This window comes from Perna viridis, chromosome 1, assembly GCF_037379345.1.
Source record: "Perna viridis isolate PV_CMFRI_1.1 ecotype Kerala chromosome 1, ASM3737934v1, whole genome shotgun sequence".
Lineage (NCBI taxonomy): Eukaryota > Metazoa > Mollusca > Bivalvia > Mytilida > Mytilidae > Perna > Perna viridis.
In genome coordinates this window covers 15,658,510-15,683,534 of record NC_142445.1, presented here as the reverse complement: position 1 = coordinate 15,683,534, position 25,025 = coordinate 15,658,510, and the positions used below count along the sequence as shown (strand labels likewise).

The window sequence follows — 25,025 nt, the reverse complement described above, 5'->3', positions numbered from 1 at the left end:
GTCTTCTTAACGAGAAAAATGCATTCTTGAGTGAAATTATACTGTCAAATTGGTGGGTTTTTGACACACATTTCTGATTTTTACCATTTTGCCTTATTCTAACAAAAACTAATATTTAATTGTCTCAGATCAATGACACAGGTGACGACAGACAATTACAGCATCAGTTGCTAAAACTAACAATTCAATGAAGCAAACAAGTGACTGAAGAAAGAAGATTTTTAACTTGATGAAAAAAATACAAAATTGCGTCACAGTGATTTAACTTTACAGAGATTCAAATAAATGGTGGTTCAATGACTGGGATCTTAAATTTCTGACCTAGGACTCCTTAAATTTTATTCACCTAAAGGTAGGTCCTGGACCTTCAACAATTTGTCAACATTTGTTTTCCAATCCCGTTCAGTTCTTTATATTTCATCTGTACTTATCATGTAATATTTCTGAATAAATACTGTTTACACTAACAATTTACAATGACACTTTATTGAGGACTTTTGATTATTCTTAAGTGGACAATTGCTTTAAAACTTAGTCCAGGACCTTTCACTCTTAGAAGTAAATTTGAACCCCAACTTAAAGAATGCATATTAGTAGAAACTTACTTTAAAGATACACAAATTATGAGATCCGTCTTTGATAACAATTTGAATATCATTTGTAACTTTCAAATAGGCAAATCCATACAACTTCTTTTCAGCCCTATTTCTTGCTGAAAAAAAAAATACAACAAATTAACTTGAAACAGTTAAACATATACAGTATTTATATGTCATACCCAAAATTGAATGAACATAGAAATACAAAAAAGTTGTAAAATTGCAAAAAAACTCTATGTCCTCACATTGAAACTGCAATTTAGTGTGAGGCAGAAAACTAAGCCCTAAAATTTGATTTGTAGAAATGCATGTCAATAAGGGCAAATAAGATCATGAAACTGAAGCAGTAAATGATTGTAAGTAAACCGTCCTTAAGTGGAAGTGTATTTTGGTCACAAATTATAAGTCTTGTAACTAAATTTTCCATACTAAGTTATAACAGAGCCTACATAGTCTAATTAAGTTGAAAATGTAATTTAACCAAGCTGATCAATTTATGTTAATGACACTACAATACCAAATAAAGAATAAGGAATTGAAACAGAAACTTGGAACAACATTGTGGTTCATATTGTAGAGTTATTCATGTGTACAACTAACTTTAATGTCAATACAGGCTGAATTAAGTTTCATTAATAGTAACCTTCCTCAGTTTAAATTTTTACCAATTAGATAGCTTGAAATTACTGGTTTGACGAAACTCTCATGGCTCATCAAAAATAGATATATCCTGGTCTCATATGAGAGAAATATTTTAAAATGGACTCAGACCGTGGTCAATACCATTAGGAACGTTAAATACATGTTGAATAATTAGTGTCACTTTACAATATCCTCATAGGTCATCAAAATGATCGCCTATAAATTCAGGGACATCATTGATTCAGTGACTATCACTTCGGCAACCTTTTTTGAGTAATTAGGTGTATTATTTCAAGAACGTCTATCCTATGCAATTAGTAAATATTGCATATAAATTCTGCGACATCGATTATCAATGAAATAATTGATAAAATTAAATGAATTAAAATAAAATAAAAATTATGAAATAGATAAGTATATTCATAGAAATTAATATAGTTTTAATACAAAATAATTGTATAGATCTTTATTAAAAGATTTAATTGACCCCTGAAGGTATCGGGTCATTTGATCATTTGACCAATACTTTCTCCGAATGATACTCAAAAGATAAGATTAATAAAATTAAGTCAGAATCAAAATGGAGATTGAAAAGTACACCACCAATAGGGGAAAGGAAGGTTTAATTTTGGATGGGATCAAGTTTCAGCTTGATAAAGCTTTTCAGAATCAGTAGAGATCAGGTGATATAAGCAAATACAAGTATGTGAAGCTCATGACATACAGAGCTCAGCCTGTCATTTGACTTTTAATATTAAATATCCCACTCAAATCCTACTTTCATCTCCCGTGGTGTGCAGGGGTCATTGGCTAAAAGAAGGGGTGTTACATGTACAATATATTTTCACCATTAAAATTCTCAGATAAATGTCGCTGAATTTATACGTTTTTTTGGCGCTGAACAGCAAATGTCGCTGAAGTGAAAAAAAGTGACAAATGTTGTTGAATTTATCATCACCAACCTTGACAGTGGTAAATATCAAATCTAATATGAGATCCAGGTAAATGTTCCATTGGTAATGAGATCTACAAGGAAAATATCAATATTTAGTGACAATTGTATGCAATTTACTACATTGTATTTTTTTCATCATAAGCTGCTTTGTTATTGGATTACAAGTACAAAGTACTTTTAAGATTTTTTATTAAAACTAAATTTTTTGAGAAAATTCATCATTTCCTGATCAAGAAGGAAGTCAATACCAAGTGGAAACTATTTTTTAAAATTGTAGAAAAAAATGGAAGTTTAACCAGGAACATAAAGGGCAGAGAGTGCATTCACGTCCTAAAGGGTTAAAATAATGTCATATTTGTAAAACCTTCTTAGATCAAATTCAATATTGAGATGGCCATAGGGGTTTTGTTCTTGACTACGCTTACAAATCTCACATGGATGTTTTTTTACATACCTTTATAGTTTCTTGCCATTTGGGATTGTTGTCATGGTAATAAACACCTGTGGCAAAGTGGGTCAAAGCATCCTCTCCACAACCATGACAGATGCATTTCTAAAAATAGAATATGCAATACAGTAAAGATACATTTACTTATACAAATTTCTGGGCATTGCTAAGTGAAAATTTTGGATTGCATAGATACTTTGATGTTAAAAATTACATATAAAGAAATAAAATATTTTTTAAAGTCTCATGTCATTAAGGTGTCAAAATAATGTCACTAATTATGAAGTAGTCTTTGTAAGGATCATGCAAAAAAAATGGCTACATGTTTTTATTTTTGTTATTAAGTTGCTTTATATGTCTATATGATGAAATTCATAATTATTCATTCCAATCTTTCTGTTCTTAGGAAATAATCCACACTGAAAATCCAACAGTTTCTATTGTATTTTAGTGTCATTTATAGAGTTGTCTTCCTTAATTCTGAATTCTACAGTGCATTCTATATCTCTTATGAACAGGGGCTCTATGACAAGTCAATTTATGTTTACCATAACATTTTAAATAAAATATCAAAAAATAAAAATATGTAGACTTTCCAACCATGAATCACATGATGCATGATTCTTAGCTGGAGTACTACTTATTGTTTCTAAATTTTCTCAATAACCTCTTATGATAGTGCTTTAATAATATTAGAAACCAGTTTCAACTTACAACATATTTTGTCAATTGTCTAGGTACAACAGACTATCACAGTTGGAGTATTTATATTGTTGATACCACTAAAAAGAATTTACTTATTTTTAGTTTCATCATGGACAACAAAAGGTCAACACATCTTGGTGGTAACGATTACATTGTTATGTTACCATAGATTTTATCACTTTTATTGGAGCTGCTTTTTAGAGTCTTCAGGCTTTTCGGTGATCTGAAAATATTTTATTTTGTATTAAGGTTATACACCGATGCATTTGTTGCATTTCACCACATCGGTTCTTTTCTATTGTCCTAAAATGCATGAAATGTCTGCTATAGGAAGTTAAATAAATTAATCCAATTAAAATACTGACCTCAATGACTTTTCCATTAGCACCTAGGACTGTGACACAAACTTCAACATTTTTCTGGGATTTCTTGTTTCCTCTCTCAAACTGTGCCTCACTAAGTGTCAGGTAAATGTCATTTCTAACTTCACCTGTGTAAAAGGAAATATATACTAATAAGTACATTTTCATAGCAAATTTAGCAAACAGAATATAACAGATACCATCGCTGTATAATTTTTAAAAGGCATTTTTTTTATCATAAATACTTTAGACATACTAATATAACTCATTAAATATGTTAAATTTTAAATGCTACTCACATCACACATGTTTCACTAAATATAAAGGTACATTTTTTTTCTGTCTTTTTGTTAGAATGTTAATGAATCTTAGATGACATCAATATTGTAATATTATTACATTGCAAACAAAGCATGAAACCACTGCTGAATGAACACTTTAATATGAAACTACTACTGAATGAATACATTAATATGAAACCACTGCTGAATGAATACATTAATGTGAAACCACTGCTGAATGAACACTTTAATATGAAACCACTGCTGAATGAATACATTAATGTGAAACCACTGCTGAATGAACACATTAATATGAAACCACTGCTGAATGAACACATTAATATGAAACCACTGCTGAATGAACACATTAATATGAAACCACTGCTGAATGAACACATTAATATAAAACCACTGCTGAATGAACACTTTAACATAAAACCACTGCTGAATGAATACATTAACATGAAACCACTGCTGAATGAATACATTTATATAAAACCACTGCTGAATGAACACTTTAATAACAACCCTTGAAAATTATCATACATGTAATAGCATGAAGATTGAATTGGCTCTATTCTACAACATTATAGTAAAGGCTTTGTTTGTGAGTCACCATGCATATTAGTACAATGTATCAAGCTAAAATGATGGGTAGGGCAGTACCATGGAATTAAGCAGGCATCTACTAACATCTAATGCTTTGAACATTTTTAATCAAATGATAAAGCTTTGAGCTAACTTCAATATATAAAATACACCATTTTACTGTTTTGGACAACACCGCAACAATTTCAGCTGAATGACATCTAAATTGTGTAACATACAAAACTGACACCAATAGATGAATGAAGGATAAATTGAGAGACAAAAATAAAGGGATCTTAAAAAATAGAAACATAAAGAAATAAAAGTTATGTGACACAAAAAATCAACTTTGTAAGCTAGAAGTAGTCACTTTGTGTGGAAGGACTATCATTCAATGGGTACCAATTTTAGCGAGACAAAAATATTTCCAACAAACATAAAATTACTGTTAAAACTAACAGATTGTACGGAAATCCCCATACTTACAAAATCTTGAGAATTCCCAATTTTTGATTCAAACTAACTGAAGTACATTCACAGAAAGTAAATGAGAAAAAGCACTAATAAGCTTATTGACTTTCCCTGTGTTTTACAAAAAGTTTTTTACTATCTATAATTCTCAGAGAAAGAATGGTCTTACACTGTATCCTTTTTAAGCTCAAATAAGCATTTTATAAAAAATTAAGCGAAAGTAAAGGTACATGGCCCCAATTAAACTCAGCAGTGACACTGCAAGAACTGTTTTTTTTAGTTAATCGTTATTAACACCTGAATTAATATTAAAGGATATCCTAATCTAGTGACATGCATAATGGTGTGCATATTCTGATTTAAAATAATAATCACTCTTGATTTCAGTGATTTAATCTATCTCTAAGGTTTCGAACATATAAATCTAATTATCTCATATATATATGAACCTTTGTAAAAACATAGTAGAAACATATATCAAACTGAAGTGAACTGAAAATTAAAACAAACAACTGATGCTTTACCCCTGATCACTGTGTCCACATAGAAAGCTTTAAAATAAAATATATTATGATAAAATGAGAACAACTTATTACCAAGATAATGGACTACTGGTGAATTACATCGGACATCATTACATCAATTCTAGTTCACCCTGTTATCTTCTAACAGAGATATGATGTGTCATATTCAGCTGTATGTGAAAGAGGCACAGGATGTGGAAAATACTTGGAATAGCTTTATGTTTTACTAAGTTTCCTTAGTAAAACATAAAGTAGTTCCCTAGTTTTTAAACCTTAATATGCATCAAGATCTATTTCTCTCCAAATTTCCATCCACACAAACAATATCTATGATTTCATGACATTGATTTACCAAGTTATACCCAGTACAGTTTTATCATATTAAAGGTTGTGATATTGGCACTTTAACATGAGGAAAAACCCAATCTAATTATGTTCATTTATGAAATTAATGAACTTTGAATGCATAAATCTATGTATTATGTCCTAAATACTTATTTACGTGCAGGCTGTTCATTACTCAGATGTCCATAAAAAAGCAAGCATTTAAAGAGACTAAAGTTGAAGATTTTGGCTGGTTTTCATTCATTTTAAACAGAAAGTATAGAATAAGACATAAAGATCTGCAAGTGTATAGCTACACAGACATAAAGAATTTAAGGGGTGCATGGGTGGGGTAATTTAGAATTTGTCAATAATCACAATTCACCCAACCCACCACAACAAAAATAAATAATACTCAATTCAACACACCATCAAATTGGTTTAATTCTTCTGAAGAAAAACAATGTCATGATTCTAAAATTCATTATAATTTCAGCAATTTTCTACAATTTTAAATGTGTGTTACTCACTAAGAATCAAGTTAAGCTGAGATTTAGGTAAAAGATTTTCAATTGTAAATAAAAGTATATGGTTATGACATGTTAGTTGAAATATTCAATCACTACAAAACTAATGATGTTTTAAATGTGAAATGTTTATATTAAATAATTAGCAGCATGTTTGTCTATACATATTGCTCAAAGGCTGGTGAAAAAGCCTTTTTACATCAAAATTTGTCCTGTGTATTTACCTGGGTTTATGACATCAAACTGACTGAGTCTAGGTATAACACTTATATCTTTCTGAAACAACACTGGGTTCTCTGCCCTAACAGCTGGAAGGCCCAAGTCATACACAGTAACATCCATGGTCAATGACATTCCTATATTATAGAAAAATATTATCAAATCATTTCTTTGGATATTCATTTCCTAAATGAGGAAGTGTTTAAATTTCAAATGTTGCCTCTTTATTTTAACAGGTAAAAATATATTTAAAATAATTACTAATTCGATTTAGGTTAAGCACTTAAAAGACTTATGGTATTGTAGTATACATAAAGTCAAAGTACACCCCTTCCCCCAGAAACTAGATACTGAAAATTTTATAGGTTACTATGTACAGATTGTAAAATTTCTTTTACAAAAAACTTCATGACATATATAAACTAAATGTTGAAGCAAGTGAGAGTGAACATGCAGTTCATCAAGTTCTAACAATGCCTATCCAATATCCTACCTTGTGTAGTACCAGGTTTGGTTGGGGTAGTACTAGTATTTAATCTAATACTACCACTAATACTGCTACTAACACTGGATACACCAAACCCTGGATTGGTCGATCCTTTAATTAATTCTTTGTGTTTATCAGGAAAACTGTTTTCATTTTCAGTACAACTGCAATCAAATAAAATCATATCAAATTTAATATCATTTAAATGGGCAACACACACATTAATTGTAAAATCAACATGACCTGGAACATAATTTAGCAAGTAGGTATAAATTTTCAAGGTTTAGCAATATTTTGTCAACTTTTTTTATGTTATTGAGATTTCAAGCTCATTGGATATCATTACTTAATCTATAAATGATAATTTATCAAAGTTCATTAACACTCTTTACTGGATTGCATTATCACATTACATGCAGTACTTTAAAAATCTTAATCATGATAATACCTGAATCACTCATTTTCCGTCAAGTTATCTTATGTCTTTTGTAATAAAACTGACCTTGCTATTGTAACCATACACTCGTATTTATTGTCTAACATTTTATTATTAACATCTTCAATATTCATCACTAAAAAAAAAAAAACAAAATATGTCAGAAAATAAGCAAAAATATAACAGTAGAGCACAATGCACTTTTAAAAATTCATGATAATGCCACCTTTGTATCAACTAGAAACATTTAAACTAACTTTATGATGATAATATACATCAACTTTATAACAAACAGCTGTGTTAAAGAACATGATATGTCTGTCCCATCTCTTTTAATGTTCTCAGAAAAATCTGAAAGTAACTTAGAGAACTTTCTTCCATGAACACAAACACAGATGCAAAGAATCATGAAAATGATTGAAAGTTTTTGAGTTTTCCTAACAACCAACTGTAGAAAGACAGACAGACAGACAGCTATATGATGGCACATACCAGATCTTCATAGGATAGAGAAACATACTGATGAATATACACATATCAACAAAATATAAGTACCACACTTTAACAGGTTTTTAAATATCTAAGACTGTAGTTTTTAATTGATGGGATATTAACATGTTCAATTATAGCCTTTATGATTTTCTCTAACCATTAAGTGTAAATATTTGTAAGAATTAAGCAAAATGGGAAAGATCAGAAACATGCATGTCAAAACCCCACCAATCTGACAATGCAATATCACTCAAGGATACTTTCTCTATTTGAAAAGACCATTACTTGATCTCTGCATCACTGGCTTTGCTCAGAAATTTTTCAATAAAATGTTAGAAAAATGAGGTCTTTGACAAGAGTTATCTGTCCTTGAAATGTTCATTTTCAGTCTATTTCAATGAAATTATAACACAATGGTCCAGCATGATATGGGAAATCTTGTCTCAAATCAAATCAAATCAAATAAGCTTGATTTCAAGTCGGCAAGTTATGTAACAAAACAACATAAGCTATTAAAGAGTTTTTATAACTGACATATCTTGTCTGTTTTCCTTGATCGTAATGGTGCAAATAATCAAATTACACTATCAAAATGATGGTTTTTTTCATATCATGTTTCGCCAACTGCCTGATTCTTAGAAGGACTGACACTTAAACACTTACCTCCAACACCAAATGGCCGTCTGTACGGTCTGGTCGGTGACTTCTTATTATTATCACTAAACATTCGACCTAAAACAATATAAACTACATTTTATTCTGAATTCAAATTACAAGCTGTAACAAGTTATTACTATGTAGAGAAATGATTTTAAAAATTTTGTAAAAATAATTTTCTATTGTATACAACACCCAAGTTCTACCATCATTACAAAAGTTTACAGCCAATAAAAGGCTGAGAGTTTATGGTAGGAAAGTCTTAAGTTTTTAGTTGGAAAATGGGTTATACACAAAGCTACAGTAGGTATTGTGAAACCTTGATATTTGTTGGGATCCCACATAGATACCAGACCTCATAACTAAGTAACTGGGCTATGACCCTTTGACACAAGAATAACAGTTGCAGGTATTATCATGCTAGGTATACCCCCACTCATACAGGAAGTTGATATCAGAAAAAAACAAAAATAGCTAACAATATATATATGTATGAAGCCACAGACCAATCAATCTATTGGGAGCCAAAATATTTGTGAAGAAAATTTTCTAAATCATTACATACGGCAAAAAAAGTGAAAATGGCAGTCTCATGAAACAGCAAGTTGATATTAGAGAGTACCCCAAATTGTTTTTAATATTACTTACCAATCCTATATATTCTGATAACTATATATAAGTATTTCTGAGAATCTATTGGTAAATCCTGAAAATTAAGCAATAAATATGTTTAAAGCAATTTATTCAGATTTATAACAGTTCAGACCATTAAAATAGCTTAGTCATTTGTATTAAAGCTTGAGATATCTTGAATTATATCTAATAAGTTAAAGACTTTAAAATGAGACTTTACATATAATTGCAAAGATATAGACCTTTTTCTATGGATATTTCAGAACTGTTCAGATTCCCCCTTTTTATGTATCTACAGTCAAACCTGTCCTAGTGTCTCTGTATCTGGCAAAAACCTGTCTTAAAACACTATGATTAAAATATCCCCACCAAGTGCATTCTATGTATTCACCTGTATACAAAGACCACCTGCCTTAAGTGATAATGATTTTGCTCTCCCTTAAAAGACTATTAAAGACAGGTTTGACTCATCTTACTCAACATATGAGTGTTTGTTTATAACAAGTTTAATGAGAAACTTATAAGAACTTGACATTAAGTGTGCTGGAGGCTAGACAGTGTTTTCTGGTATTTTCAGCCTTTGAAATGAACAACTTGGGTTTTTGTTTTATGGAAATCTCTCCATTTTTCAGCTTTACTTTATTGTATTTGCAGTTACAAGATATATAGTATATCTTAGTCACTCAAGTCAACAATACATCAGTAAGTTTTACTTCACACATCATAAAACATCTATTTCATGCTAATTTGTTGATGTGAATCAGAGCTTGGGGCAAAAAAATAAGAATCAAAGGAGAGACAGCTACTTACCAAAACGAAAGCAATGAACAATATATACATAATTAATACTTACTGTAAATATTCCAAAACAGTTGTTGACTTTTTCTTGTTTCATTGGAGCACCATTTTTATTCATTTTAATTTCATACTGTTCACTGTAATTGTAAATTAGAAGAAATATTAACTAGGCCTTAAAGATCAATAAAATCCTGTCTCAATAAATCTTATTATTGTTATTTAATAAATTTTAGATTTTCTGACTGGTGGATCGATATCCCAAATTATCAGTGACTTCAAATACATCAGAGTCAACTCAAAGAGATTAATGTTGTGACTCTTTGGCCTGAGAAGGACAAAGAGTGAAAATTAAAAAAAGGAATTTATTTTGGATGTTAAATATATAAAAAAAAAATAATACAATAAGGTATTATTTGAATTTGGAATTATTTTGGATTTAAGAAAATAAACAAAAATTATTTGTAAAACTGTAATGACCAAGAGGAGTTAGTAGTAAGTTTTTGTTATCCAACTAACCTTACCCCTTAAACTTGACTAATCCCGTAAGTAAAGGTAAGTTTTACAAATTATTTTCTAAATTAAAAAATAATTCTAATTTTTTAAATTCAAAAAATAATTCTAATTTTCAAAATTCAAAAATAATTCTAAATCAAAATAATACCTTGTTATACAGGAAATTTTTTATAATTCACTGCCATCTTTTTAATACATATGTATAATCAGAAAGTAGAACAGGATTCATTACTACTATCAGACATAATCTTTCTGATATTACGTTATCAATTATATTAAAATTTTACTTCTATGTAGTGGTAATGCATTTTGATCATAATCCTACAACTCCAGGCAATAATAATACCTCACATACCGACACCATAATAATACCTCACATACTGACACAATAATAATACCTCACATACTGACACAATAATAATACCTCACATACTGACACAAATTTTACCTGAAAGTTATAACAGTTCTCTGACAAATTTCTGGTCTCTGTAGTCAAATATACTCAGGAATAAAAATTACCTTACAAATTACTGTTCCATGCTGTCAAATATACTAAGGAATATCAGTTACTTGACAAATTTCTGGTCTCTGCAGTCAAATATACTCAGGAATAAAAATTACCTTACAAATTACTGTTCCATGCTGTCAAATAAACTAAGGAATATCAGTTACTTGACAAGTTTCTGGTCTCTGCTGTCAAATATATTCAGGAAAAACAATTACCTGACAAATTACTGCTCCCTGCTGTCAAATATACTAAGGAATATCAGTTACTTGACAAATTTCTGGTCTCTGCTGTCAAATATACTCAGGAATAAAAATTACCTTACAAATTACTGTTCCATGCTGTCAAATATACTAAGGAATATCAGTTACTTGACAAATTTCTGGTCTCTGCAGTCAAATATACTCAGGAATAAAAATTACCTTACAAATTACTGTTCCATGCTGTCAAATAAACTAAGGAATATCAGTTACTTGACAAGTTTCTGGTCTCTGCTGTCAAATATATTCAGGAAAAACAATTACCTGACAAATTACTGCTCCCTGCTGTCAAATATACTAAGGAATATCAGTTACATGACAAATTTCCGGTCTCTGCTGTCAAATATACCCAGGTAAAACAATTACCTGACAAATTTCTGGTCTCTGCAGTCAAATATACTGAGGAATATCAGTTACTAGACAAATTACTGGTCTCTGCTGTTAAATATACTCAGGAATAAAAATTACCTAACAAATGTCTGGTCTCTGCTGTCAAATACACTCATGACAATTTGAGATTCATCCCCTATATTGCACTGCAATGCTTTAAAACTGACGAGTACACAGAACACATCTAATGATTCATTTGGACCCAAGGATACTATTGATCTAGATCTAGTTCTATTCCTTGGCTAAAAAATAAATAATGAAGAATTCAATTTAATTTCATGTCAGGGAATATGGTCAGTACATTAAACTTTGATCTTAGAAATTTTACTTCTTAATTTTTCATTAACAATAATGTGCTTTGTTTTTGTTTTGCTGATCTGTTTATATGTATTACATTAACTTAGTAGATAAAATGTATTTTCAGCACTTTGTAGATGTAACTTTAATAATTAGATAATTAGACTTAGTAATATAAGAGTTCAATAGACATTATCTTATAAGACAAACACAGATTTTTTTTTTAAATCTTTAAAATTTCTAATCACAAAACACTCGATTACTTGGAAATTTTCAGTGATACTGTATCTAATACTGTAAATGTATCCTTAATGCTACATACATACACATATATTTGAACTCACCTGGGAAGACTTGGCAATTTCAGCACTCTGTAAATGTACCCTGTATAACTTAACAATACTACATGTATCTACATCTACTGGTTTACCATCAACTCTTGGGATCAGGTCCATACCAAGTTGTCTGGAGACAGAAAAAAAGGGGTTACGGTAAACATTAAGTCACCTAGACCTAAGCCATACTTTTTCATATTTACATTGTATAACACTACACTGAACAGAAAGAGAGTACAGATCTTACAAACCACTGTTACACCATTACATAACACATGTCTTTTTGCAGTAATTTAGTATTTCCTCTTTCTACATTGTTGGCCAACAAGACAAAGGAAACTAAATGTAATTCAGATACATGTATCAAATATAAAAACTGTGAATTAAACTGTGAATAATGCTCACTAGATGATATCCCCACTCCTCTCCCAGAAACCATATAGGAAACCCCAAAATTCATTGAGATTGAAAAAAAAAATAGAAGGGATATTATGGCATCATGTGATAAAGAGTTTGTAAAAGTTTCACAAAATCCCATTTGGCAGTTTTATAGAAACTGAGACAGCATGGTCACTTGAAAAAAAGTGTACCTAGAAAAGATATCTCAAGACTGTTTTAGTGTATTTTAAGTAGTCATGCCAGTACATTCAAATATGATAGTAAAGTTTCTAATATTTAACCATACTTGACACAATTTGCAAAAGTGATTATTGACCCCTTACTCATCTTCTAAAGACATATGAACAGACTGAAAATGACTCTGTAGTCATCAAAGAGGTTAAGGTTCATGTGAGTACAAGATACATAATTTCTCAAGCCTCTATAAATAAGCTTATAGTAGCTGAATGAGTTGAGTAGGGAAAGGAACACTTGACATGTATTTTATCATTAATCTACAGTAATTAAAGAGTAAGTGATCAATAGAAAACATCCTAATTGAACTAACCACACGCTGACACAATAACTGCAGTTATGACCCATTCATGCTGTGAAATACCAACGATTATCTACCTTTCTAAGTCTATCACACTTCTAGCCATGTGGTTTAGGTGTATGTAGTACAGTCAACCACATCAAAGAGTAAAAATTAAGTTTTAAAAAGTTGATGTGGTCATAATGGACCAATATCTCCTTTAATTTCTTTTGACAGATTTGTATTTTTATTAAGCCTGCTGGCTTAAAGATAACTAAATCTGTACTCCAAGCATATATTCTTATTTAAATTTGAGTTGTTACTGATGTAGCTGGTATAAAAAAATCAGACTATCGACATCAAAAGAAGAAAGGGAGTTTTTTGTAGTTGGTTTCTGTTGGTAGCATGTGATATTCAAACATCTGTATCAGTGTATCTCAGTTACTCCATACACCTTAATCTTTCAGTTACACAATACCATACAAGTTTTATAATGTTATACCAAAATAAGTTTTAGTTGTTGTCTAAAGAAAAAAAAACAGACCTACCCATTTCCCCAGTCTATAATATCTGCTATTTCTTGTTTGAGATCTACCATACTGTCCACTGTGAACATACTACTCAACAACTTCCGTCGCATCAGTATCAACTCTTTTATTGTATGATATATCTGAGTTAACACCAAAGTTTGACCCTGACGAAAAATAAAGATCAAAAATACATAAAGGAATCGAAACTAACAATGCTAACTTCAGGTTTAATGTTTGTAATGGTATGTCATCAACTTTCTATAAACAGTGTTTGTACAGTTTCCAGGTTTAGAGGAAGCCAGCATCAGGGAATTCTCGGACTACGTGAGTAATTTAGAAACCTGAACCAAGATAACTTATTTCTTCTGGTTTCACAATGTAAGGAGTAATACACACATGCACTGTACATCAAAACCTTGACTAAATATTTGAACTTTAACCTTTGAAAAATATGTTATACCACATCAGGAATTAAATAAAATTGCTCCAAAACAGTGCAGTTTAACTTAAAGCTGAAGCACAGACTAAAACTCAAGATACTGTACAGAAACAAAAATTTCTGGCTTTAGCCTATGATTACTAAACATCTATAATCCCAGCCTTCCTTTAAGGTATTGAACCTTGTGCTATGATTTAACAGATATTAAACACTTATTCTAAAGTCAATTGACCTTTTCTTGGTAGTGAAATAAAACTAAAAGTTTCATTTCAGTCTTACATACCTGTCTTAAAAAGATCTTTTTCCATGCTACCCACCATTCTTTCAATGTGACAGTTAACTCCCTTGCTATTACATCTTCTTTGGAAGTTACAGTCTCAAATTGTCTGGAAGAGAAGTTAAAAATTTCAATTTCTGTGAAATATTTTCTCAGTGGTACATAAATAAATTCTATGATTTCATGAAACATCAATTGTACTTGGGGCCAATTCAAAAAATTAATTTCTTGGGACTGTTTTATTTGTTGGGCCTCGAATTTTGTACATATTGTAGTCCAGCTTGCAAATAAGGGCAGAGGGGAACCATAAGTAATCTGAGGGTAATATTCAGCACATTTTACCAGAACCAAAAGAGCATATTTATCATATAATGGGTAACATAATGCTTATGCCTTTCTTTGGGTTAAAAAAAACCATTTCTTTGCATATTCTAAATAAAACATGTCTTAACATGGATTTAAATATACTATAAACATATTTATTTTCACAGCATATCATTTTTGAAGATTTTGTCAAATGAACATACAAGTATGTGCAGGTGATAATTTCCACTGTTGTTTATGATAATGTTAAAAATCTTTCTTTTCCTGTTTTTTTCTCTGTTACATTACAGTTATTATGGCAGTTATTACAGAAATTTTCTTCCAAAGGGGATGGTATATGGCAAAAGGAAGGAGGGGTGCTGTGTTCATGAAAATAAACAACTATGCTATAGTGAAAAAAGTATTGCAGATCCTAACATTGTCACTCAGGCATTAAAACTGGACAATCTGAATGACAAGTCCCTTATAGATATAAACACTTCCCTAGACATACTTCAGAAAACTTGCATTCTTCCTGTTTTCTAAGTATATAGTTTAAACCAGACATTTTAGGAGTCTAGAGCACAGGAAGTCCATCATTTAAACCAGACATTTAGGAGTCTAGAGCACAGGAAGTCCATCATTTAAACCATACATTTAGGAGTCTAGAGCACAGGAAGTCCATCATTTAAACCAGACATTTTAGGAGTCTAGAGCACAGGAAGTCCATCATTTAAACCAGACATTTTAGGAGTCTAGAGCACAGGAAGTCCATCATTTAAACCAGACATTTAGGAGTCTAGAGCATATAAAATCCATCAAATAAGGGTTGTAATTAACATTTTTAAAATATTGCAGTCAGAGAAAATACCAATGATAATTAAATGATCAGTAGTGTGCAGTTTGATATGACTGCATAAGTAAAAACCCTTAACAGATGGGGCAAATATGAACACAAAATTCTACCTAGATACAGCTCTGACATTGTATTGTGATTAAATACTTGATACAACATAGGTTTCTTACAGAATCAATGTGGTCAAAGAAATACAAAAAGGACATTGAACATTTAATAGTTATGATTATCTATTAGAAATCACAATTTCAACCTTCCTTAAAGAGGAAGACCTAGGGTAAAGGACATAACTCTTACAAATCACTAAAACATTTGTGTAAAGCATTTTACATCAACCTCTTCTAAGCATCAAAGTAACTTGGACTGATTTCATTCTATTTCAAATGAAAGATTGATCGGCTTAGGTGAAATTGAATATGATGCAAACATATCACTGATTTCAAGAGTTATATCACTTACCCTCGGTCTACCTCCTTAAGTGGTATAGAACCTAGTGGTTAAATTTCTACCCACTTATACGCAAGTAATTGTCCAAAAACTAAATGTCTATGAATGATACAATTGTACCTATCTAATCTACTATATTTATTGACCAGAAATTGGTGAAGACATGTTTTGGAATTACACAGGTTAAAAAAAACCCTCAATAATTCTAGAAAAAATATATTGCAGGATTAGATAGGCTTCGAGAAGAAAGATTTCCTTACCCAGGATTTTCAACTTCGCAATCCTTAGTACGAATGTACATCTTTGGAAATATTCCCTACAAAAAGTAAGTATACATATGAATATATAGGTAAAAGGTAATACACATAAAAAAAAACTACATGTACAACACAAACTACAAGTTATTTCATCTTATGACTTAATCATACCATTACGAATGAAGTAATTAACTCGTCAGGTAGTTAAATAAAAGAGACCCTTAATAGCCACAAAATAGGTTAGTCAACCTTTCTGTCCTTAACCTTAGAAAATCATATGACAATGAGTGACAATCCCGTTAGTGATTAATTTTTGTTGGCACACATCTGTGTATTGGAGCCCTAACAGCAAGACAATTGACAAGTAAAACTTGACATGTATTGTGACATGCTATCTTAGCTTCATTCATCCATTTGATAAAGTCATACATCATACATGGGCATGTTTACTTTATATGTAATGTTTTATTTTTTTCAAACATGTTGTTGCACTTAATTAAATCTAACGCTAAATAACTACAAAATGTAACTTATAATTAACTACAGCACTTAACATTAGAAATTTTTATGACAAAAGTTCATTTAATTTGTAACAAAGTTAATGTAATACATGTAATAATAATTTGTATACTATACTACATGTAGGTGTTATATAATTGAATTTTAAACATTTAAGGCCAGATCAATTAAATGTTGTGGTTCTCATCCCAGCCTATCAACACTTAAATTTGTTTTTGTAATAAATTTTCAAATGCCTTTTAGCATGAAAATACAAATATGTTTTTGGTAAAAGTAAAGAAAACTTACATAAGTGGAAAAAAAGGAAAACAAAACAATATGTATGTATTAAAATGTTCTCCTCAGTGGACTATTAATTTTTGGAATGATTACTGAGGGTCAAAGGACAAAATATTAATTTACAAAAAATTGTAACAAATATCTTAGAAATTTTAGTTATTTCTGGAAAAAAATAGTTCCTAATTTACTTCAAAAGATTATTCAAAAACTTTCAATCAGAGCCAAGTTAGCATGATCTGTGAATGTTTTACAATTGTTGTGATCTACCATAAATACCTACCACTTGATTTCTGTTTGACATTACATGACCTCTAAACCATCCTAAAAAATAGATTGTAAATCAAGTTGTAATTTTTACAAGTGATAAACTCACAAGTACACTTCTTTGAACAAACACTTAAATTACTAGTCAGACTGATTGTGAACATGCATGATGAATGACAAAACTGATATGCAAAAATAAGAGAATTTTTATCAAGGAAATATTTACAATTAATAACAGTTTCTAAATACTTTCTTCTACAAAACTAATCTTAGTCATTATTCATAAATTTTATGGGAAAAATTCAGAGCTGTGAACATCTTTCCATTGATAGATAACCTGCTATCATTTTTGTTATCAGATTCCATACTTGAGTTTAAAAAAAGATAAATTGGGTGAGTTACATTTGTATAAGTAATTGCTCAGTGTGATTAATTACTTATAATTACTGGCTAACTTAATCCTAAACAAGTCAAGCGCACCCATCCTCAGGATACAGAAGGATGTTTACCTGACAATGAGGACTAGACTCGCTGCAAGCTCTCTGTATTGATATTTTACAGAAGGATGTTTACCTGACAATGAGGACTAGACTTGCTGCAAGCTCTCTGTATTGATATAAATATCTACAGTATGAACTACTCACTATCCATCTGCTGTATTTCTGTACAGTGGTGACCAGTAGTGAATGAATTTTGAAAGTACTAACAATATATAAATTATAGAGACTTGTAGCCAGTCCAAACTTGACATTGCCCCTGTCGGGACTAATATCCTCCCCAACAGCCTGTTGAACTCTGTATATCTGAGGACCAATGTGGACACACAATTTATAATTGACACAATTGTTATGGGGGATAGACTAAACACAATTTTGCTGCCATTTCTAAAACATCAAACTTCAAACCAAAATCAGTACTATTTTTTTATTTGCATGTAGATAACACAATGACAGAATATGACTGCAAATTTATTTTAAACATGAATTCCTGACAATATGAACATCCCAACATGGGTAATCTAACACTCCATTAAGTTTCATTCCAATCCTGCAAGTCGTTAATGAGGAATTGTGGACAATGCATCAGACAAAGTTTTGCTGAAAAACGCTTAAGTTCAAACAGCCATCATTTCTACAATTTTTGCCCAAACATAAATTCCTGACAATATGCACATCCCAATATAATACTCTAACACTCCATTATGTTTCATAACAATTCTGCAAGTTATTGAGGAGGCGTTACAGATAACACATGAAACCAAGTTTTGCTGAAAAACACTTAAGCTGTCATTTCTACAATTTTCATCTGAACACATTATGCACATCTACATGTGGTTACATTACATTCCACAAAGTTCCATAACAATTCTACAAGCAGCTAAGAAAATAATTTGGACAGACAAACGGACAGACAGGTGAAACCTACATATACCCCACCTAACTTCTTTTGTGGGGGGTATAACAAGAACTACCCTGACTCTTCACAGTAAAAACCTTGATGTTTAGACTGAATAAAATGTTTTTTATCATATTTTCTGTGCAAAATCTAACTTGTTGCTCCTAATCTCAGACTATTTAAACTAGCCCAACCCTGATTTCACTGGACTTGACATTGCAGGCATTTAATGTTTAAATCTTATGAAAAACTATTGTATTAAGTTAAATATTATCTAAACTTCCCTACAAAAATTAAAGCTAAATCAATTCAAAAATAACCAATAATTTCATAATAAACACAATGGTAAATCACCAGTCAATTTCATCATTACCAATCAGAAAATAAAAACTTTTACGTATTGACAAACACTTAACTGTAAATTTTGGTTATGAAAGAGTTCCATGTAATGCATTTGAAATAGATTGTAGATGCTTCAGTAAAGCCAATTACACAGAAACATTGGTACAAGTACTTGTATCAGATATGAATTGAAAAGGAGGAAGTAATGTAAGATTTAAAATGGATCAAAATATTCAATGTATGTCAAAGACTGAGCTATAAATCTACTACACATTTAAAATGCCATGCATGTTTATGCATACATGTTCATACATGTTTCAACATAATGTTCTCCACATGGTAACTCCAGAATTTTCAAAACATGCAGTCAATGCTACAATATGGGATGAATGATTAGTAAGTAGCAGTCTTTATAAAAACCAGACAGAAGGTGACTCATGCATGTCAAAAACCCACAGAATTCAGTTTTATTTCTTCATTTGGACATAGCTCTTTTGAGATAAAAAGTACATTGATTGTACATGAACTTGACACTTTGCAAGAGTTATTGTTCTTGATTTTGTTTTGATTTGGTTGATTTTAGTGAGAGATAAATGTGTGACTTTCTCAAAAGTACAGATCTGAATATGGAAAGGACAATATAGCATATGTAGATTGAAAAAGCATCATTTGTTCGGTGGGTTTTTCTTCAACATAAATGCCTTTAATATTGGCACTGTCTGAATTTTATATGGACTGGTACTTAAATAGCAAATATTTCAAAAGATTGTTATTATGACACCTCTATAGGTTTTCCATCTCAATGTAAGTCATGTCTACAGTAAAAAAATGTAATGATCCATGTTATGAAAAGCCATTACATTTTACTTAAGTATGTAGAAACATGTTGGTACAAATTCAGCCAGATGTTCAAAGATTCTAAAATCAAATTCTAAGGGCTTTCAAAAATCTTGTTTTTTTCAATAAAGATTCAAAGAATCATGTACAAATAAGAGAGCTCTCCAGAGTATCTGGTCCACACCAGGAAATGCTTACATTACCAAAGTATCTGGCTTACAGCAGGGGCTGCTTACAATATGCACCTGTAATTCTGGTTCATAGTAAGTTCTAACCCCACCAGAGAATCTGGTTCACAGAAGGGAATGCTTACCTCACCAGAGTATCTGGTCAACAGAAAGGGATGCTAACCTCACCAGATTATCTGGTCCACAGAAAGAGATGCTAACCTCACCAGATTATCTGGTCCACAGAAAGGGATGCTAACCTCACCAGATTATCTGGTCCACAGAAAGGAATGCTAACCTCACCAGAGTAACTGGCCTACAACAGGGAATGCCAACCTCACCAGAGTAACTGGCCTACAGCAGGGGATGCCAAACTCAACAGAGTATCTGGCCTACAGCATAAGATGGTTACCTCACCAGAGTATCCTACCAATGCTCAAAGGTTTTTCACACAAACTTGTTTTTTTTCCCTTATTTTTAGTATTTTTAAGTCTTAATTAATATCTGTTCCTGTATGGTGGTCATAGTCTTTGTCTGAGCTTAAACTGTGTCATTCTTCAATAAATAAGTCACAACCTTGAGTTTATTTCCTAAATTCATTTAGGTGCAGGATGATAATTTCAGGAAATAACTCTCACATTACGAAAAAGCATTGAATCATCTACAAAAAGATGGATCTATAAACATACTATGTGGAAATAAATAACTGTAAATTACTCATTTTTGTAATACCCTCAGCTATTTGACAGAATAATAACTGAGTCCTAGGAAACAGAAAATATAACCTGTGTCACAACTGGGTCAACATGAGGTCACAAAATACTGCTTCTATACAGTTTTCAAAGAATTTTACATAAATGAAAGGATTAAGGGTAGTTTTTTTAATCCAATTAATGCAATTTTCAAATTAATTTGAAGCACTTTTGTTTTTGGGGCTGATTTTGATATTTACTGAATAAACCTTTTTTAAAGGATAAATAAAAGTGTGAAGAAGAGCAAATGAGTAAAATTAGTCAGAAACCATATAGCAGATTATTTTGATGGTGGAAAAAATTTGTGGTTTCAAGGCAAACAGGTATAAAAAAAAACTATACCATTTCTACTAAGACAACAACTATATATGTAGGTGGTGCACTGAGTCAGTATGCCAAAAGTTAATATTACGCTGAACTTATCTATTAATTTTTGTTTTTTCAGATGACCACCTTAGACATGCAAAAACGTCCAGCTATAGGGTACAAAGAGTATGTTGTGTCCTCCTACCAAGTGGTGGTGGAGGGAAGTAGACAGTATGTAGTTTTTACTTTAATTAGTCAGAATGTTTTGGGTTAATTGGCTATTATACCTAAGCACAACAAAGAATTTCGATAACACAGATATAAGGCTGCTAAACATACAAGTATCATACAACTTACAACTTCTAGTGCTACAAAGCAGTATGTTATTTCATTCATAAAAATAATGCAGATTTGAATCTGTTGTGGTATCAGGCAGGATATTATTACAGGTCAGGCTTCCTACTTAAAGCCAAGGTCATAATAAAAGATTTCATCAGGGTTAAAAAACAAAGTTATCTATTTTCAGGCTTTGAGTTACTTATCTTGAAATGGGTATGGAATGGAATGGAACAGCTGTGAATTAGTCAGGTGAACCTCACAGCTTCTTTTATCTATTAATTCTTTTTAAAACATATGATATCTGTTTAACAGTTAATTATACATTATAAAACAGGGGCACAAGCCTGACAGTTGTAGTCTATAGTGACATAAAATACAGTAAAGAATTTAAATCCAAACAGAAGCCTAAATATACTGTAAACCTGGGTTTACCAGACAATTACTTATAATTATGTCCCTTCATATCATAGAATTTTTAACCTCAGTAAACCAAACATCTGCTGAAACCGAGTAGTCCCTTAATCCTTTAAGAAGTTCAGTCTACATGTAGATAGATAAATTACCCACGTACACTGTATTTATTTACATTGAGTTTTTAAATCAAGACTTTATATAGAAAATTAAAGAATTTAAACAAAGCCTTTGAGTGAAATTAATGGTCGTTAGGAGAAACAGTATAATATTACATGTCTTATATCAAAAGAGCTGCTATTTGGGTGCATGCACTTATAATTTTTTGACACAAGAAAAAGTTGTATGCCTGAATGGACTTGACACAAACAATTACTGTTTTCACATGCACATAAATAATAAACACAGCAATTTGAATTGAGAATGATAGCTAAATTCATTTTGAATAAAAAAAAAATCATACTTGTTTGTCAACATGATTGCTATAGAGACACAGAAGCTTGCTTCCACTAAATCTATAGTCGATCATTTCATTTGTTACCCACACTGGGAGAAGTGTTTATTAAACCTATAGTCCATCTTTTCATTGTTACCCACACTGGGAGAAATGTTTATTAAACCTATAGTCCATCATTTCATTGTTACCCACACAAGGAGAAGTGTTCATTAAACCTATTGTCCATCATTTCATTTGTTTATCAAACCTACAGTCCATTATTTCATTGTTACCCACACTGGGAGAAGAGTTTATTAAACCTATAGTCCATCATTGCATTTAACCCACACATTAAACATATAACCCACCATTTCATTGTTACCCACACTGAGAGAAATGTTTATTAAACCTCTAGTCCATCATTTCATTGTTATTCACACTGGAATAAGTGTTTATTAAACCTATAGCCCATCATCTCATTGTTACCCACACTGGGATAAGTGTGTATTAAACGTATAGTCCACCATTTCATTGTAACCCACATGTTAAATATATAGCCCACCATTTCATTGTTACCCACACTTTGAGAAGTGTGTATTTAACCTATAGTCCATCATCTCATTGTTACCCACACTGGGAGAAGTGTTTATTAAACCTATAGCCCATCATTTCATTGTCACCCACACTGGGAGAAGTGTTTAATAAACAAATCTATATTCCATCTTTTCATTGTTACGCACACAGAAAGAATTAAACCTACATGTATAGACAAACATTTCATTGTTACCAACATTAGGATAAGTGTTTATTACACAAATAGCCCATAATTTCACTGCTACCCACACAGTGGGAAGTGTATATTGAATCTAAATGTAAAGTCAAAAATTTCATTGTTACCCACACAGTGATAAGGGTTCTACCTATAGACCATCATTTCACTGTTACCAACACATAAAGAAGCTTATATTAATGACATCAAATGCTTATCTCAACAGTATTGACAATTGTTGAAATTTGAGAATAAGATACTAAGTCTGAAATCAATTATCAATCTCAATTGGTCTTTTAGATGATGCACATAACAGACCAGACCATATAAGAGCGGGAAATGTATTCTCATTCAATACAAGCACTTCACAATAACTCATTAAGACTTTCATATATGAAATAAAACAGGAAGTTCATTTTCTATGTCAACTTGTCAACTTTTATTTGTTTGCAAGTATTTTAACAATACCAGGTCTTTTTCAAAATGGCTAATTAATTGTCATACAATATCTTCTTGGGTTTTGTTTCTTGAATCCTTTTGAGATCCAACTAAGTTGAAACAGTCAAAATTGGTTTGTTTAGAAAGTCATTGGAAAAGGTTAGTTTATCAGAAGGAAATCTAAAATACTTGGTAAAATTGACCCTACATGAAATCAGTAATCTAAATATTTCCTTTTTCCTTGATAGTGATGTTGACCTTTAAGTGATAGAAGGAATACAAACCTCAATTTAAGATCTTTAAAACCATGAGTTTCATTATTGGTGGAAATAAAAACTTTAATCATAAAAAGCTTCTCAAAGTGCAGCATGATACATCTGCATTTAGTGTCACACTGTTCATTTGGGGCAAGTGTGGGCACAATATTAGTTTTTGACATACTTCAACATTGGGACCACAACTAGTTTGGATACAATATTGCACAATACTTTGAAATTCAATTAAAGTAAAAAGTTCTGCCTTATGGGTGCTTTCATTGATCACTTTGTACCCCCTTATCACAAAAATGACAGTAAACTTGTTTTGGTAAACATGGTCAAGAGATCATTGATAGCTCAGACTGTATTAATTCTTACTTTTTTGTAAGTACATATCTTTTAACAACATTTGACATACTTAATAAGTCATAGGGTACCAGGGAATATTGATGAAACTACTGATATGATTCACATGGATACAGAAGACATAACTCATACTTGGCTTTTCCACAGAAATACTGGTAACTCTCTTAAATATTGTTATTTGAGTGCAACTACTAACTAATACTACAAAAGACTTGATCGAGTATAGGGAGTTTTATCATAGTTTAAATAATCCCAAATTATGTTCAATTGATCAAGGGCAATAACTCCTATAAAAGATTCAATTTCATCTTCTCGCCTACTGTGGACCCTGTAAAGCATTTGGTCACATTAACTTTTCTTTGTTGTTTATAATCTAGCAGTGACAATTGATAATAATTCTTCTACCATGGTTTTCATAAAAAAATGTTAACAGCCATTTTTTCTTAAAAATAGTAAATGTAAAGATGTTAATACAATTTCTTCTGGGAAAAATGGGTTGAAGTAAAATATGACAGTGGGATTGTAATAGGTCACATGATCCTTCAGTCAAACTAAGCTTGGAGTATTTCAGTATATCACCTGCCTTATCATTACATGGAGAAGTACTCAAATACCGTTATTCCATAGAAGTGTACATTTATCTTATAAACATGAACGGAAAGTACAATTGCTATAGTA

At 31.1% G+C, this 25,025-nt stretch overlaps 1 protein-coding gene across 14 annotated transcripts in view; it reads right to left on the bottom strand.

Annotated features, from left to right (window-relative positions):
* Positions 1-25,025, bottom strand: part of LOC148627433 (dedicator of cytokinesis protein 3-like) — a 101,189-nt gene that overhangs the window by 67,689 nt on the left and 8,475 nt on the right. For all 14 annotated transcript variants that reach the window (XM_088573009.1, XM_088573024.1, XM_088573038.1 and 11 more), the window contains 16 exons: positions 17,549-17,589; positions 16,474-16,529; positions 14,614-14,716; positions 13,910-14,055; positions 12,458-12,578; positions 11,895-12,058; positions 10,204-10,285; positions 9,366-9,423; positions 8,724-8,792; positions 7,635-7,704; positions 7,139-7,296; positions 6,651-6,782; positions 3,715-3,839; positions 2,651-2,749; positions 2,204-2,267; positions 606-712 (listed from right to left, as the gene is read on the bottom strand). In XM_088573009.1, the coding sequence (XP_088429135.1) occupies positions 606-712; positions 2,204-2,267; positions 2,651-2,749; positions 3,715-3,839; positions 6,651-6,782; positions 7,139-7,296; positions 7,635-7,704; positions 8,724-8,792; positions 9,366-9,423; positions 10,204-10,285; positions 11,895-12,058; positions 12,458-12,578; positions 13,910-14,055; positions 14,614-14,716; positions 16,474-16,529; positions 17,549-17,589 (1,595 nt within the window). The remainder of the gene's footprint in view (positions 1-605; positions 713-2,203; positions 2,268-2,650; positions 2,750-3,714; positions 3,840-6,650; positions 6,783-7,138; positions 7,297-7,634; positions 7,705-8,723; positions 8,793-9,365; positions 9,424-10,203; positions 10,286-11,894; positions 12,059-12,457; positions 12,579-13,909; positions 14,056-14,613; positions 14,717-16,473; positions 16,530-17,548; positions 17,590-25,025) is intronic.